The sequence below is a fragment of the Lynx canadensis genome, chromosome A3 (genome assembly GCF_007474595.2).
Source record: "Lynx canadensis isolate LIC74 chromosome A3, mLynCan4.pri.v2, whole genome shotgun sequence".
NCBI classification, from domain to species: Eukaryota; Metazoa; Chordata; class Mammalia; order Carnivora; family Felidae; genus Lynx; species Lynx canadensis.
Window position 1 is genome coordinate 27,426,551 of NC_044305.1, and position 16,406 is coordinate 27,442,956.

At 55.1% G+C, this 16,406-nt stretch overlaps 1 protein-coding gene across 1 annotated transcript; it reads right to left on the reverse strand.

Moving 5' to 3' along the window:
* Nucleotides 1–10,100: 10,100 nt before the first annotated feature.
* Nucleotides 10,101–16,330, reverse strand: SRXN1 (sulfiredoxin 1). The gene is made up of 2 exons (XM_030309879.1): nucleotides 16,109–16,330; nucleotides 10,101–12,366 (listed from the first exon to the last, which is right to left on the reverse strand). The coding sequence occupies exons 1-2, from the start codon at nucleotides 16,328–16,330 to the stop codon at nucleotides 12,163–12,165; spliced, it is 426 nt and encodes a 141-aa protein (XP_030165739.1). The 3' UTR covers nucleotides 10,101–12,162.
* Nucleotides 16,331–16,406: the final 76 nt, after the last annotated feature.

The following is a 16,406-nucleotide window of genomic DNA, read 5'->3' on the forward strand; positions in this document are numbered from 1 at the left end:
CCTGCTTGGTTTGATGGGCAGCCCAGGCCCTCCTGTGAGAGTCAGGCAGACGATACCTCTTCCTGAGCCTCAGTTGCCTTCGGGCAGTGAGGAAGAAACAGGCCTCACATGGGTCTAGCAGGCAGCAGGGCATGGCCAGTATATGTCCCCATGACCCCTTACTGGCCTCTTAAAACTCCCACTGCTTGGTCCCTCTCTGGTTCTGGAAGCCTCTAGCCGTCTTCCCCAACTCTCCGCACCCCAGAAGGAACACAGCTCCTGGGGTCAGGCTTGTTGACCCAATGGGGCTTCTGGGCTGGGGCACCTGGTGCTGTCGCATCACGTGCTGGGAGAGCCCTGGCACAGCCATGGCCTCTGGTGATGGCCGCTCATTCCCTCGCGAGGTGGCCCCTGAGCTCTGCCTTTCTCCTTTGCAGAAATCTGCCCCCCTGTGGCTTCTTCAAGGCAGTGTGGTCCCCAGAGTGGGGAGTCTGCCTATATGCCCTGTGACCCCCACCCCCCCCCAAAGACCTTTAGATGGCATGGGCATCTCTGGTAGGCACCCAAGCATTGTGTGGCATGCATGGAGGTGGGGGGCTAGGGGCGCATGGGGGCTCAGAGAGGAGGCTGGGGGGCAGAGGAGTGGGGCTCAGTGAGAGACATTCAGAGATGTGAACACAGCGAGGAAGAAGATTCAGTGAAATAGACAGGCAATTGGTGAGGGTGACAGGGTCTCCGAGAGAGAGGCTCGGGGCACAGGAAGGAGCGAGCAGGGCAGGGAGAGAGTGGGGCTCAGATGGAGGGCTGTAGACTCCAGGAGGGGACTGGAGTCTGTGGGGGGTGGGGGGGGAGGTTAAAGGCCCATACAGCAGAACGGGGAAACAAAGGAAGGGATGACTGCACACAGCCCCCTGTGGCTCAGGCAGCGGGGGAGGCCATTCCAGTGGAGGGTGGCACCAGAATAAAGCCCCCGGGGGGGGGGGGGAGCAGCCCAGGCCAGCAGCTCCTTCCCAGCACACAGCCCCTGGGCAGATGGTCCTCACTGAGCAGCCGGGCACAGGTTCCTGGAATTCGCAACCGCAGTCAGCATATCAGCACCTCTGTGGTGGCGCTAGCCTTCCAGAGGGCGCCATTCAGGGGACAGAGGTAGATTGCTGGAAGGGCTTCCCTGGCCTCGTGCCGGGCTGGGGAAGGTGTTCGGTGGCCTCCCCTGCAAATTAGAAGATGGCTGGAGGGCGGTATCGACTGGAGGCAGGGGGCTGGCATCAGTTATCCCGACACCAGGGGTGCGCGTTCCAGGGAGGGGACAGCGTTGGCAAAGCCCTCCCAAATCCTGGGACATTGCATCGGAGGCCCTGAGAAGCTGCGGCTAGTTGCTCCCTGCAGAGACAAGGGAATAGGCCAGAGAGAGAGAGTCTGACACAGATACCCATTGAGTGCGTGTGGCCAGACCCCGTCCACGCACTTTACTGAATCCTCACTATCACCCCCACGAGGTGACGACGATCATGAACCCCATTGTCCAGAGGGGGAGGTGGAAGTCAGAGCAGTTGACACAGCCAGGAAGCCCCACTAGCTGGGATTTGAACCCCCAGTCATCCTGGCTGATCCCCGCAGGGGCAGCGGGGCCGGGAAGCTCTCAGACCTGGGCTTCCCCTGGCCAAGGGGGCTGACAGTGCCTCTCTCCCCCTCATTCCCCTCTCTGCAGGGGTGCCGGGTATGTTTGGTGCCCCCCGGCAGGGTTGGGAGGTGAGACTTAAGTATAAATAAATAAACAGGGAGCAGATGGTGGGGGGGGGGGTACAGGGAGGGCCAGGGCAAGGGCCTCCCACTTGTCCCTGGGAAAACATTACTGGGCCGGAGCAAATGGATTCCAGACTCAGGGCCGAGAAGCTCCCTCCCCAGGCCGGCTGTCCTGTCTGCTGGGCTGGGACCTAGCACAGCGCTTGGGAGAAACAGGGGGCTGGGGCCCTGAGTCCTGGATGAGGCCCTCTTCCTTCTCTTCTCCCTGTGTGGCCTTGAGCAAGTCATTTCTCCTCTTTGTCTCCATTTCTGCACCTGCCACGTGAGTGCGTGGAAGGAGGGGGTCAAGTTTTTGGCTTGAGGGCCGCCTCCTCGAGGAAGTCCTCCTTGGTTGCTCGTGAAGATTTTGCTAAGGGCGATGGCTCAGAGTATGAAAAGAAGACGGGTGGTTGTGTCTTTCGTCTCACAGCAACTCTTTCAGCAGATTTGCTCAGCATCTACTATGTGCTGGTGCCACGCCACCTTCAAGGCTGACACAGTGCCTGGAACACGGCTTTTCTCTGTAGCCCCAAACACTCGCTATGTGGGTAAATGAAGGAATGGGCCGATGAAAGAGGAGACGGGGGGCTGCCATGTGTCCCAAATGTGGAGCCCGCATCACCGTGGTGGTGGTGGGGGGGGAGCAGACAAAAGCCGATGTGGGTAAACAGCAGCATGGTCTTAAATCACACGTCCACAGTGAGAAAGTCTTTCTTTTTTCAGTACCTGCCAGGCCTTCCCCTAGGCCAGGAGCAAGTCTCCAAGATGCCAGTAACACCTTTCTAACACCCGTGGGTGTCTGCCTCTCTCTCTCTTTCTTCTTATAACCTGGAGAAAGCTGGTCTGGGGCCCGGGGCTCCTGCACGCCATGGTACCAGCTAGAACTTGAGAATATTCTTTTTGCGTCCATTTTATTCCTTTGGGCCAGTTACTTTTCATGTGTGGCAAGGGATTCCGATGTTTCGGTTTTGTGTGGATATGGCTGAGGGTGGTGCCAACCGGTCCTGGAGAAACTCTGAAGCGGCTGGTGCTTTCTGATAAAGTGATGGTCCGGGGCCAGGGTGGCAATGGGGGCCTGACGACAGGGGCACGAGGGAGCGCGCAGGGGTGGTGGAGACATTCTGCGTCTGGACGTGGGTGTGAACCTCTGTCAAAATGCATTGCGCCGAACGCTTTAAATGAAGGTATTTCGCTGTATGCACGTCACACCTCAACAAAGTTCATTTCAGAACACGTAGAACCTCCCAAGGCTGACTGAAGATATTATGTACATAAGATATACGTGCATGAGCTATTAAGTGCAGATGCCCTGTGGGTGTGGCCAAAGTCACAGGAAAGTGGGGGAAACGTGGAGTCAATGAATAAAGGGATAGATAAGAGACAGAATGAATGAATGAATGAATGACTAAATGAGCAAGTGAATGAACGATCAGGGGGTGTCCTATCTCAACTTGCATATCTCCTGTGATGGGACACTCACTACTTTATGATATCATCCTTTCACTAGGACTGTGTGAAAGGCCTTTCCTCATATTAAGTTCATTTTCCTAGTGATCCCCTGCCCCTTGCACTCCACAGACACATCTACTCCCCTCTCTGGGGACAGGGCAAATGCCACCAGTCTGCTCTACTCTGAGTTCTTTGTCTCAGATGCTAAGCTTCTCTGCCCACCAGATTCTGCTGGCACATGGGGCATACATCACGGTGGGGCAGCAGGAAAAAGAACAAGTACATGGGCAAATAAAGCAAATAATTACAAGCTCTGAAGGAAAAAAAAAAGGGTTAGAATATCAGGGAGACCATGGGGAGGATGAGGAAACAGGGAAAGCCTTTCTAAGGAGTTGGCATTTGAGCTGAGTCCTGAAGGATGTGAAGGAGCCGGAAGAACCAGAGGAAGGGCATTCCAGGCTGAGGCAAGAGCAAGTGCAAAGGCCCTGAGGTCAGAAAGCAATGGGGAATTACGGGGCAGTCAGTCGGGCTGGAGTGGGTTGGGCACGGGCAGGTCATTCAGAGCAATGATGGTGAAGAGTCTGGGATTATTTTTAAATCCAATCCTCAAACACTTTTAAGCAAAGAGTGGTATGATTGATATACTTACATTTTAGTAGACACTCTTACCGAATTAAAATTAACTGAAGGTTTTTCCAGTTCCGGTAGTTTGGCACTTCCAAAGGGATAATGAAATGCCTTCAAGGGACAGACTGTGTGGTTGTCAATGAAATGAGTGGCCTCCGCGACGGGCCTGACCGGGTTTGAATCTTGGCCCTGCCTCATCCTCGCCGTGTGACCGTGGGCCGGGGACCTCATCTCTCCGAGCCTCAGTTTCTTGATCTGCAAAATGGGGATAAGAAGTGTGCCCACCTCATGGGGTTGTTGTATTACATGACTTCGTATTTGGGAAGCATTTTTTTTTAACGTTTATTAATTTTTGAGACAGAGAGAGACAGAGCATGAACGGGGGAGGGTCAGAGAGAAAGGGAGACACAGCATCTCAAACAGGCTCCAGGCTCTGAGCTGTCAGCACAGAGCCCGACGCGGGACTCGAACTCACGGACCGCGAGATCATGACCTGAGCCGAAGTTGGACGCTTAACCGACGGAGCCACCCAGGCGCCCCGGGAAGCATTTAAACAAAATCAGAAGTGCTTTCTGTTGGTTACACAAAACAAAATGTGAGGCTTGCAGACGGCGAGACGATGAATCCTTTTTCCATCTCTTCCACTTCTGACTCCTGCAAGGAAAGGGCCCTGGGTTGGCGGGGGGCGGGTCCTTCAGACCCTTGCCACAAAGAGAGAGCAACCCTAGCCAGATCTGGAGAAGCCAGAGACAGTCCGGTGTTTACATTGTTCATACTGACAGCCACATTTATTGATGTCACGTGCTACTGATTTTCCATTTGGTCTGGCTCTCTCAAGTTTCCTTTAACCCCCCCCCCCCCCCCGCAAAAATGTCTTTAAGTAAAACAAAAGCAAATAGATTTACCGATTCAAAAACAATGGTCCCTGAAGGTGATACGAAGCCCGCCTGTCCCAAGTGGCCCATATTGCGAAGGAGGCTCTTGACGGGTTTTGAGAGATGTTTTTCTAACCTCCTCACTGCGCTCTCGGGGGAACCAGAGGACCTGCGTTGTGTTCTGTGCTGGGCCAGGCCTACCAGGACCCCAGTGCGAGAGCGGGATTCGCCTCAGGGACTCTGTCCACATTCAGGTCTGCATGAGCGTTGCAGAAAGGGCTCGGGGACTCCCAAACCTGGGGGTCACCAGGGTCCTTCCTCTCTCGTCCCTCAGATTCAGTTCCACCCACTGGAAAATCCTGGGACTCTATCTTCATATTACATCTGGCTTCTGATCACTTTTCTCTACCCTGGTCCCGTCTACCAGCCACCATCTGCGCCCTGGTGACAGCAGCAGACTCCCCCGCCCCCTCCATTCCCATCCCCGCTCCTCTCAGCAGCTAGAGCCAGAGCAGACTTTTTTCCTCTTCTCCAGGCCTCACATGGCTCCCCGGTACCTTGGAGGGAGAAACCAAAGTCCTCACCCCCTACGAGGCCCCTCCCAAGCTGACGGTGCCCGTCTCTCCCGCTTTGTCACCGGGCCAGCCCCGGCCTTTGTCCCATCCCGGCTGCCTCCACCACAGGGCCCTCCTGGCTCTTTCTTGGACCCTCCGAGCAGTTTCCCACCTCAGGGCTTTTGCGTGGGCTGTTCCTTCCGCTTGGAACATGCTTCCCTCTGACATCTACAGGGCTTCCCTCCTCTCTGTTCTGTTCACCCCCACCTCAGAGAGGCTCACCACCTTACGAAATTCAAGATTTTCCATCTCGTTCTTCCGCCTTGCCCTGCTCTTCTCTCATAGTGCTTATCACTACTCGGTACTGCATTTTTACACCGTGTGTGTGTTTCATGTGTGTTTCTTGCCCAGCTCCCCTGAATGGACCTCAAGAGGACAGGGCTTTGCATCTGTTTTATACTCTGATGACCCCAGAGCCTGGAACGTGCCTGTTGTGCCATAGGTATCCCACACCAATTTCTAGGGTGAGAGTCCAGGGAGGTGTGTGAAGGGTAGGGAGGCAGTGAGCCCTGCCCTCTGGTTCCCTCTCTGGTCATGGTTTCCTTCTGTTCCCGCCATCGTCCCTCACCCCCCCAAGGGTGGGACAGGACTGGCGAAGCTTGCCTCTCCGGGGAGAGGTTTCCAGCTGCAGGTCAACTGCTCTCTTCCCGACAAGCCTGTGGGGAGCCATGGGGAACCCTCAAAAGACAGAGGGACCTGGGGGCAGAACGCGCTGGATTTCTGTGGTCACCCTCCTCCCAGCCCCGTGTTCTCATCTGGAGAGAGGGAAGCGATGAGACCGGATGACCGTTGAGGGTGTATTGTACAGACAAGAAGACTGAGGCTCGGGGCGCCTGGGTGGCGCAGTCGGTTAAGCGTCCGACTTCAGCCAGGTCACGATCTCGCGGTCCGCGAGTTTGAGCCCCGCGTCGGGCTCTGGGCTGATGGCTCGGAGCCTGGAGCCTGTTTCCGATTCTGTGTCTCCCTCTCTCTCTGCCCCTCCCCCGTTCATGCTCTGTCTCTCTCTGTCCCAAAAATAAATAAAAAAAAAACGTTGAAAAAAGAAAAAAAAAAAGAAGACTGAGGCTCAGGGTGGTGAATCTGTCTTCAGGACGGCTGGGGCCTCGGTTCCCTCCTCTGTAAAAGAAGGTTAATACCTCCTCCCTCCTAAGGTTGTGGCCAGGATTAAACGAATTAAATAAAGCCTTTAAGCACTGATTAGGGTCCGGCACACAGTAGGTGCTCAAGCAATGCTGGCTGCTACTGCTGTTGCTCTGAGAGGTGAACCTATCACAGCCAGCAGGTGGCAAAGTCAAGGTTCAAACCCAGGTCGGCATGAGTCTAAAGTGACTCCCCCTCTCAGACACGAAACAATGACCATAATCGTAATGGCCACAAGGACAGCAACACGACCACCACCATCAGCTCAATTCATTTCCACCCCATTTGGGAGCTCCAAGGGTTAGAGAGGAAGTTTATCAGGTGGCGGCACCTGCCTCGCGGCCACAGCCAGCCAGGACTGGCTGCTCCTGACTCCCTCCGCAAGGACAGGTTGGCGGCCACCGCGACCTCCCGCTGGGGGCGCCCCCCAATCCCGCCGCCTGGGGGGCCGGGGGTGGGGGAGCCCTGGGCGGCCCGGGGAGCCCCCCGGGGGAGGCGAGCGAGGCCCTCGGGCTCTGCAAGGAGCCGCACGGCCTGGAAGACATTACACGGCTGTCGGCCGGGGGGCGTCGCTCGGAGTTCCGGAGGGGGTCCCGGCGGCGGACACGCCGGCCGAGGGGACGGCCCCGCCACAAAGCGCGCTTTGTTCTGCGCGCCCCCCGGGAGCTGGAACCAATGGATTGGCGGCAGCTGAGGTCATCTGTCAGGCAGCGCCGGGGGTCAGGCCCGGGGAAGGGGCCGCGAGGGAGGGCCGGGCGGATGGCCGGCGGGGGTCCGTGTGTGCGGGCGGTTAACGAGGCCGCGCTCGCCGGATGCCCTGGGGAGGCCGCCGCGCCGCCGCGGCCTCAGTTTACCCAGCTATCCAGCAGGGAAGATCGCGCTGCCCTGTCCGCCTGCGGGACTACCGCGTCAAGTGTGGGAGCCCTGATTCCGCCGCCGAAGGCCTTCCTGTGATGAGCCCTTCCTGCCTTCCCGCTCCGTGGGAGTGCTAGAGTGGGGAACGCACCCCAGGCGCAGAGTCGCAAGCAAGCAAATGTGGTGGCGAAGACGCATGTGCATGGGAGGCCTGGCGTCTTCCTCTGGCCCAGCGAAGTCAGGGCCTCTGCCTGGGTTCCCCACTTTGACCCTGGATGCCAGACGGGGCCTGCCTTTTGTCCGGGGCTGACAGGTGGGGCTGCCTAGACTCGAATCCAGGGAGCCCTGGTGCCCATCCCCCAAAGCCTCTTGTCCTCAGGGTAGAGCAGGGCTGGAACCTCCCCACCCCCACTCCCTTTTTCTGACTGGAGGCAGATTGGGTCTGAACACTTTTCTCTATCCCCCCAAACGACATCCCATGTATTCATTCATTCACACCCCCATCCGTGTGTGCCTCAGTGTTCCCATCCACACAACGGGACAATCAGACTTCTAAACTTTCAGTACAGGGTCCCCTGGGGGATGAGGCCATCAAGTCCAAGGAACCCCAGAAATTGCCCAAAATATTAGTGTTTCTGAAGGAGAAAGGGCTCATGGGGTTTTGTTTGTTTGTTTGTTTGTTTGTTTGGATTCTCAACTCTTTACGACCCACAAAAGGTGAAGCACTGGTTGGAGTGCAGGGAAGGAAAGCAGCCCCCCAAACTCTGCTGGAGGAAAAGGCATTTGGAATGGCCACTCCGGGGAGCAATCTGCTAGGACCTTAGAAGTTAGAAATTGAGCTAGGTGTCAGCTAGGCAGTCCCTCCCCTGGGGGGGGGGGCAGTTGAGAGAGCACAGTGACAGCGGGAGATGTTGGTAGCAGCAAAAAAAACTGGAAAGCTCAAACGTCCATCCATAGGAACATGACTGGTAAATGGTGTATTCAGACCGTGGAATATGCCACACAGCAATTAAAAGAATGAGCTGGACCTAAACGGAATATATTCATCCGCCAAACGCTTGGTGAACACTCACCAAGCATCAGACACTGTTTTGGGCAGTGGGTCTGCAGGGATAGGACAGATCAAGTCTTGCTTGGAGAATGTTTTCTAGCAGGTGAGACAGACACAAACAACCACGGAAGAGCATTTCAGGGAGTGTGATAAATGCCACAAAGAAAATAAAGCCGAGTCAGGTGATAGAACGGTGGGGGAGGGGGACTGTTTTAGACAGAATGGTCAGGGGAGGCCCCTCTGAGGGAGACTCTGGAGAAGAGCAAAGACGATTAATGGGGTGAATGGCCTGGCACAGCGCGGGGGGGGGGGGGGGAGAAATGCCATCTGCAAAATGATGTAAAAAAAAGAAAAGCACGCTTTACTTACACGTTACATACTACATTATCACAAAGTCAGAAAAAAAGGCCTGGAGAGGGTATATGCTAAATTGGTGACGGTAACTGTCTCAGAAGAGGGGAGACAAAGAGAGCGCCGGGACTAGGACTCGCGTGGGCTTCCGCTTGCCTCTCATATTTTAATTTTTCATCATTTAGCATTTCAATACCTTAATGTTTAAAAAAATAGGCACATATAACTTGTGAAATTAAAAACCATTTTAAATCTTCCATGGTGAAAGGGGTAGGTTCCGGGCAGCGAGGGGCAGATGGGGTCCCTACACACGTTCACTGGACGCAAGTTCCTGGGGAGCAGTGGTTTGTCTGGGGAGGGGACCCACCGTTAGACTGGGGAGCCCAGTAGAGGAATGTGGCTCAGCCTGGAGGATCCGGAAGGTTCTTGCAGGAGGTGCCTTCTTTGCTGAGCTTCAGACCATGTGGCTCAGCACCCCCAGTGTAGACTAGAGGAGAGGCCACGGTGTGTGTAAGACCACAGAGCAGGAGCGGACGGGGTAAACAGAGCCTGAAACTCCTGGCAGCTGACGTCCCGCCCTCACAGCCCGGCCCCTCCCTCCACCCTCTTCCCACAGCCCTCGCTCCGGAGGCTGGAGGCCCCGCCCTGCTCCGGCAGGCCAGAAAGCAGCGCCACCTGCTGGCGCAGGAGAAAAACGCAGCTCTCAGCCTCCACTGAGAGCAACCAACCAGCCAGTTTCAAAACCCTGCTCCCCTTCTCGGACAATGAACAATCCCGATTCCGTTCCAAGTCGGTTCCTCACCGCCCTCGCAGCGTCTCGCAATGTCTAGACCAAGCTGCCTGCTTGGGTCCTATCTGCAGGAAGGGAAAGCCTTCTCAGGAAGGGGCAACCGTTTTGGTACCTTAGACCCGCTAGTGGGTCAGGAGGTGGTTACTCACATGAGCCAGGGGCACCTCATGACCGCAGTTTACAAAACGTGCCCTCAGCTTCCTGACCCTTGGTACAAATCTCAGGGGTAGACAGTCCGTTTGACAGCTTGGAAAAAGTCCCCAAGGAAGGGCTTGCCCAGTGTCACCTGATGAATGGGGGTACAAGCTGATCCCATAACACGGGCTCCTGGACCCAGCCCAACGTGTGTGGAGGGGGGGTGTCACCATATTTGAAGAGAATTGACTCAGTCTAGATCAGTGGTCTCAGCCTGAGGTCCCCGAATGGCAGCACCAGCAGCACCTGGGAATTTGTTAGAAAAGCAAATCCGCTGGTCCCACTCCAGACCTACCAAGTCAGAAACTCCGGGGGTGGGGCCCAGCGATCCGTGTTTTAGAAAACCTGTTTGAGAACCTAAGCCGGCGGTCCAAAGTAACTATACCCCCTCGTTTTCATTAAACAAGCTTTTATTTGGGAATGTTTTTTGGTTTACATAAAAGTTGCAAAGATAGCAAAGAGTTCCTATATACTCTGTACCCGGCCTCCCCTCCCCCATCATCTTCCATTTTCCATGTACATTTGTCAAAACTAAGAGACTGACATTGGCAGGTTATTAGTGAGTAAAATCCAGACCTTAGTCAGAGCTCCAATTTTCCCACCACTGTCCTTTTTTTTGTTCTAGGATGTCACAGTACATTTAGGACTACATTCGTTTTCAGTTTCAACTGGTCACCTCAGTCATCTTTCCCTGGGACAGAGAATGGGTGGGAGAGCAGTTATCTTTGTTACTGAGCTGGGGAAACTGAGACTGGAAAACACCTGGTGACCTCAGGTCACCCCAGAAGGGCGATGAGAGCAAAGCCTGCCTCACTCTGCACCCTTCCTGCCCCTCTTCCTTTCACCGAGGACTCTTATTTTCAGAAGTCCCTTTGGAATGTCCCGCCTGGCCTACCTCCAACAGCCATCTCAGACCCTGAGATGCCTCTATTAGAGCAGGCCCAGCCCTGGGAGAGGTCCACCCCTGCCCCATTGCTTCTTCCCCTAGATTGAAGGGCTGGGACAATGTGTTGGTAATTAACCCTGGCTTGGGCAGATCAAGGCCCTGTACAGAAAGAAACAGTTATTTGCCCATGCACAGCCATTTGTGACTGATGAAAAATGCCAGCAATTCTTTGCAGTTTCTCCCAGTAAGAGGTGTAGTCTGTTTTGCCACTCCTCGAATCCAGGCCAGTCATATGATTTGCTCTGACCAAAAGAACTTTGCAGAAGTGATGTCTTACCAGTTCTGGGCCTAGAACCCAAGAAGCCTTCTAGCTTCACTCACTCTCTTGGCACTCTGACGCCATCTAAATAAGCCTGAGCTGACCAGCTGGAGAGACCAAGTCTCTCCTGGGGAGGACTAAGTCACCCAGGAAACAGCCTGCCAAATGCCCGACAAGTGAATAGGGCTATCTTAGACCATCCAGCCCCATCCAAGGTTAACAGCTGACTGCATGCAGCCTCAGAAGTGACCCTGGGCAAGACCAGAACTGTCCACATGTGCCCAGCCTAACCTGCAAACCCACAGAACTACAGGCAAATGAATGATGTGCTTTTGGTTGTCAAGTTTGGGGATGGTTTGTTACACGGCAAAGACTAACTGATACACAACTCCTCATTTCTCTCTTGGTAATGGGATTCCAACTTTATTTCAGGAAACAGTGTGCCAGTCCCAGGAGATGGGATATGAAGGGTCTCCTCAATATGACAGTTCTGTCCCCTGCCATCTAAACTTTCTTTGCAGCCAGGGGTGGGAATGGTAGCCGGTTTGGGCCAAGGAGACCTAACGGAAAGATGCAGGGGGACAGAACAGGAAATAGGCCTCCGAAAAAGGTTTGGCTGTATGATAGAAGTTGAGAGTGGGCTTGGCCCTTCCTCCTCCCCCGCACCTTTCTTCTTCGAACATGGCCATGATTCCTGGAGGTACAGCTGCCATCTTGGACCATGAAGTAACAAGCAATAAGAGAGAGGCCAAAAGGAATCACAGAGATGTGAGCTCTACCTTCTCTGGGGTCCTGCACCCATACCGCCTGTCTCCAGAATTCATGCTATGTGGACGAACCTCTCTTTGTTGAAACCACTGCAGCCTAGGCTTTCGTCTACTTGCAGCCGAACGTATCCCGCATACTGGGAAATACACAGACAGCAATGCAGAAGGATCCTTGTCCTTGGGACTCTGGAGCCAGGAGTCTGTAGCTCTCCAAGAAGCCCATCTTCTTTTCCATCCCATTCTCTCAAAAATACCTCGAGGTCAAAGATAGGACCCCATTTTCACAGCAGCGGGATCTGGGGCTCCCACGCTGTTCAGGAAGGAGTCCAAGGCCTTGCAGCGAGTGGAACAGGTGCTCAGAGTCAGACCTCCCCCTCAGGCACGGAGAGGCACCCCTGTATGCTTTCTGCATGGCCCAGCCCGCTGGAGGTCAAGTGTGTCTTCTGGGACCTTCGCAGGGTTGGCAGGGGCCACGGCGGCTGCTATTGTAAGTCCGGCGTGGAAGCGCCCAGGTACACCCTGAGGTCCGAGAGGGTGGACTGGACGAGCTTGGCGGGGATGGTCTCTCGCTGCAGCTGCCGGTAGGCTGCGTAGCGATGGCAGCCGCCAAAGGAGTAGAAATAGTCACCACCCTGGGCCCCTTTGATCCAGAGGACGTCGATAGGGGGGACGCTGTCGGGATCCTCCTGGAGAAGAGGGTACAGGGTCAGTGAACACGGCACAGCACTTGGTGGTTTGCAGAGGAGAGGCTGTTGAGCTCCTACAGGGTGCTCACGCTGGCTTGTGAGAGCCAACTGTTAAACACTCGGCAATTTGGGGAGCTGCTTGTCACCAGCTCGATAGCTTGAAAATCAGCCACGGTGGTTTACATCAGGGAAACGAGCCGGTGCCACGAGTCAGGGCTTTCCCCCCTGCTAGAGACCAGGTTGTTACACACTTGTGTTTATCATTATACCACAGACACGTGATCTGTTGGGCCCTGTTCTAGACTCTGGGAATAAGGTACAGCCAGAACGGGATGGACACGGCCCCTGCCTTCATGGGGCTCCAGTCCCGTGGGGCGGATGGAAGGGAAAAGTGAGTGTTGGCGTGACGAATGCTAGGAGGACAGTGACACAGGTCGTGGGTGGCCAGGGGGCCTCTCTGAGGTGACAAGGGAGCAGACATCGAACACAGAGGAGCCAGCTTGGGAAGAGAGACAGGTGCAATAGTTTAGAATCACGGCCCGACTGCCTAGGCCCAGGCTCAAATCTCAGCTCTGCTACTTAACTGCTATGTGATCTTGGACAACTAATGTCTGTGCCTCAGCTGTCCCATCTATCAAATAGGGACGTCTTAGAGGGAACAGCAAATGCAAAAGGCCAGAACAAGTTCACCGCGTTGGAGGCATGGGCAAGGAGGCCAGTGTGATCAGAGTGGACACGAGGTCAAGGGTACAACAGGTCAGAAAGGTCAGCAGGAGCCAGACTGGGCAGGTTTGTTTCTAAGAGCAGTGGGTAGGCCCTGGAGTGTTTTAAACAGCGGAGGGTGATGTGATTTGATGACCATTCTAGGAAGCTGTCATGAGAGCAGGCTCGGTGGGGTGGGCAAAGTCAAGAGCAGGCGAGACCGAGGTGAGGCCTTAGCAGGCGTCCAGCAAAAGACGCTGGACAGGGCGAGGAGGACAGGTTTGGGACATGGGGGCAGATCTGAGATGCATGGGGTGATGTAAGGAGAAGAAAAAGAAGAGAACCTTAGTTGACTTTCTGTTAGGGCCCCGAGCAGCCAGTGCAGAGCAGGTGGTCCTGTGAGTAGGGAGAGCCTGGGGTGGGGTCGAAGGACTGGGCACAGTGGGGAGACCACATTAGACAGCGCCCATGGGTTCTCTTTTTTTATGCTTATTTGACAGATTTATTGATACATTTATTCCACAAATGATTCGTAAGCAGTAATGCCCAAGGGTTACAGGTTGGGACTCTGGAACCCCAAAAAGCCTGAGTTTGAATTTCAGAGCCTCCCCTGAGCAGCTAGCAGACCCAGAGCAAGTAGCCTTGCCTCTTGGAGCATCATTCCTCATCTGTAAAATGGGAGTGGGCGCTCTATAGGGCTGCAGATGAACAGTCACAGAGCTGATGCGTGTGAGGCGTAGAGCACAGTCTGCCTGGCAGTGGGGCACTAATGAGGGGCAGTGTGCTGGGTGGGCCAGGTGCTGGGGGCACAATGGTGGGTGGGCAGCATCACAGTCCCCTGAGACGTCCATGTCCTAATTCCTGGAGCCCGTGAACATGTTACCTTACAAGGCAAAAGGGACTTTATGCATGGAATGCAGTTAAGGATCCCGAGATGGAGAGATTATTCTGGGTTATCCAGATGGGCTGAATGTAATCACTGGCGTCCTTGAGAGTGGAAGAGAAAGGCAAAAGAGGAGGTCTGATGGTGCTGGCTTTGAAGATGGTGGAAAGAAGCCATGAGACAAAGGATGTGGGTGGCCTCTAGAAGCTGGGAAAGGCAAGGAGAGGGATTTTCCCCGAGAGCCTCCAGAAGGAATACAGCCTTGCCGACACCTTGATTTTAGCCCAGCGAGACCCATTTTGGACTTTTGTATATTTTTAATTATTTTTTAAGTTTATTTATTTATTTGGAGGGAGGGGGGGAGAGAGAGAGAGAGAGAGAGAGACAAAGACAGAATGGGAGAGGAGCAGAGACAGAGGGAGAGTGAAAGAAGATTCCAAGCAGGCTCCATACTGTCAGGGTGGAGCCCGACGTGGAGCTCAAACTCACAAACCAGGAGGTCATGACCTGAGCCCAAACCAACCAGCCGCTTAACCAACTGAGCCACCCAGGAGCGCCCTCCCTCCCCCCATTTTGGACTTTTAAACTACAGAACTATGAAATAATACATTTGTATTGTTTTAAGCCACTAAGTTCCTGGTAATGTGTTACAGTTGCCATAGAAAAGGAATACATGTGGTTAGTATTGTTTTAAGCCACTAAGTTCCTGGTAATGTGTTACAGTTGCCAAAGAAAAGGAATACATGTGGTTAGCAAAGACAGGCTTGGTTCTTGCCCTCACAGAGCATATGCTTCTAGCATGGAAGCCAGGTGTCTAAACAGGCCATAAAAACCCAGTGGGATCAGAGCTATGCTGGTGGGCACGCAGGTGTCTGGGGGCCCACAGGAGGCCACTAACCCAGTAGGGGGCATCGGGGAAGACACTGAACACTGGGACCTAGAGAGCCAGAAGGAATTAGAAACAGTAGAGATGGACGAGTTCTGGCAGGGATCAAAGCCCGTGCAAAGGCCCCAGGGTGGGAGAGCACACACATGGCTAGATCCTTCGCGAACGGCCAGGCACCATGCTAGTGGTGAGGAAACAGCCAAGATATGACAAAGCCCCTGCTTCTGTGCATGTGGTGGGGAAGGCAGACGATAAAACACAAACAAATGTATAAGTTTGTGCACAGAAACAGGTGTACAGAAATAGGTGCACAGACGTGCGTTATGGAGAAATACTTCGGTTTATAAGGGGAGAACTTGAAAGCCAGGGCTCTGTTAGCCAGGGTGGAGAAGGGGGTGCTGAGGCCTGAACCAAGAGAGGGAGCAGATTTTGTGGCTATCCGGGGGGAAGCAGCTCCTGGTAGAAGGAACAGTAGTGCAAACTCTAGGTCTGAACACCATTGTGAGGAGCTGTGGAGGTGTCTGGTGGGGCCTTGGGGTCTCACAAGGTCACCTGGCAAGGGTATGATGGGGTAAGATGACCTATGCCATGCAGGCCTAACCTGACACAACTCTTCCCTCCCTCCCCCAAAGTTCCTGCCGGGATCGTGTCCCCATTCTTGAGCACCTCAATGCTGGGGCTGACCCCTCAATGCTGGGGCTGACCCCTCAATGCTGGGGCTGACCCCTGTCCTCTCCCAGTTCCAGTGTAAACAAGGCCCACCCAGCAGACATGACATGTCCAGAGCCACCGACTGTGACAGCCAAAAGTGACCGCAGGGCTTCACTCCAGCGAGTGTGGTGGCTATGCTGCGGGGCATCGGGGCCAGTCTGTGCCACTTTCAAAGTGCTTGACCTTGGACAAGTTACTTAAAAAAAAAAAAAAAAAAAAAGCCTCCGGTGCCTCAGTTTCCTCGTCCGTAAAAAGAGGAACAGTATCCACCTGACTAGATACAGCACTAGAAACAGCTCCCGGGGGCTGCAAGTGCTATCTTTATAAATAGACTCAGCGATCGTTATTTTAGTTATCTGGTCCAATCTCCTGCCGGCCCAAGTGAGGAAACAGAGGCCCAGAGAGGCCCAGCCCCTTGCTCAAGGTCACACCGCAAATGCTGAGCTCCGGCGGCGCCCGGAACCGGTCCCGCCTCGCGTCCGGAACCGGTCCCGCCTCGCGTCCGGGGCGACCTCCCTCCTGCGGAACCCTCCCGCCGGCCGGCCTCCCAGGGGCCTCACCCGGATCGCGTCCACGAGGCTCTGCACCTTAGCCGGGTCCAGCACGGACGGCAGTGGCCGGATAAGCACGCGCAAAGGGACGTTGTGCACCGCGGCGATGCAGCCCGAGTGGATGCTGCCGCCCTGCGCGCCGCCGCTCGGCCCGGGGCCCCCAGGGCCCCCCCGGCCGACCCCGGCCCCGGCCCCCGCCCTGCCCAGCGCTCCTCCGGCTCGCAGCCCCATCGCGCCGCCGCCCGCCCGCCGCGCCGCCTCCCGCGGGCCTTAACCCCGGCCGGGCCGTACCACTCCGCGCGGGCGG

What these genes read in the sequence shown, in the direction of transcription:
- SRXN1 (XM_030309879.1), bottom strand. Translation starts at nt 16,330, where the DNA reads ATGGGGCTGCGAGCCGGAGGAGCGCTGGGCAGGGCGGGGGCCGGGGCC. An exon ending in GCCTCGTGGACGCGATCCGG is followed by an intron (nt 12,367 to 16,108) that starts GTGAGGCCCCTG and finishes CCTCTTCTCCAG; the next exon opens with GAGGATCCCGACAGCGTCCC.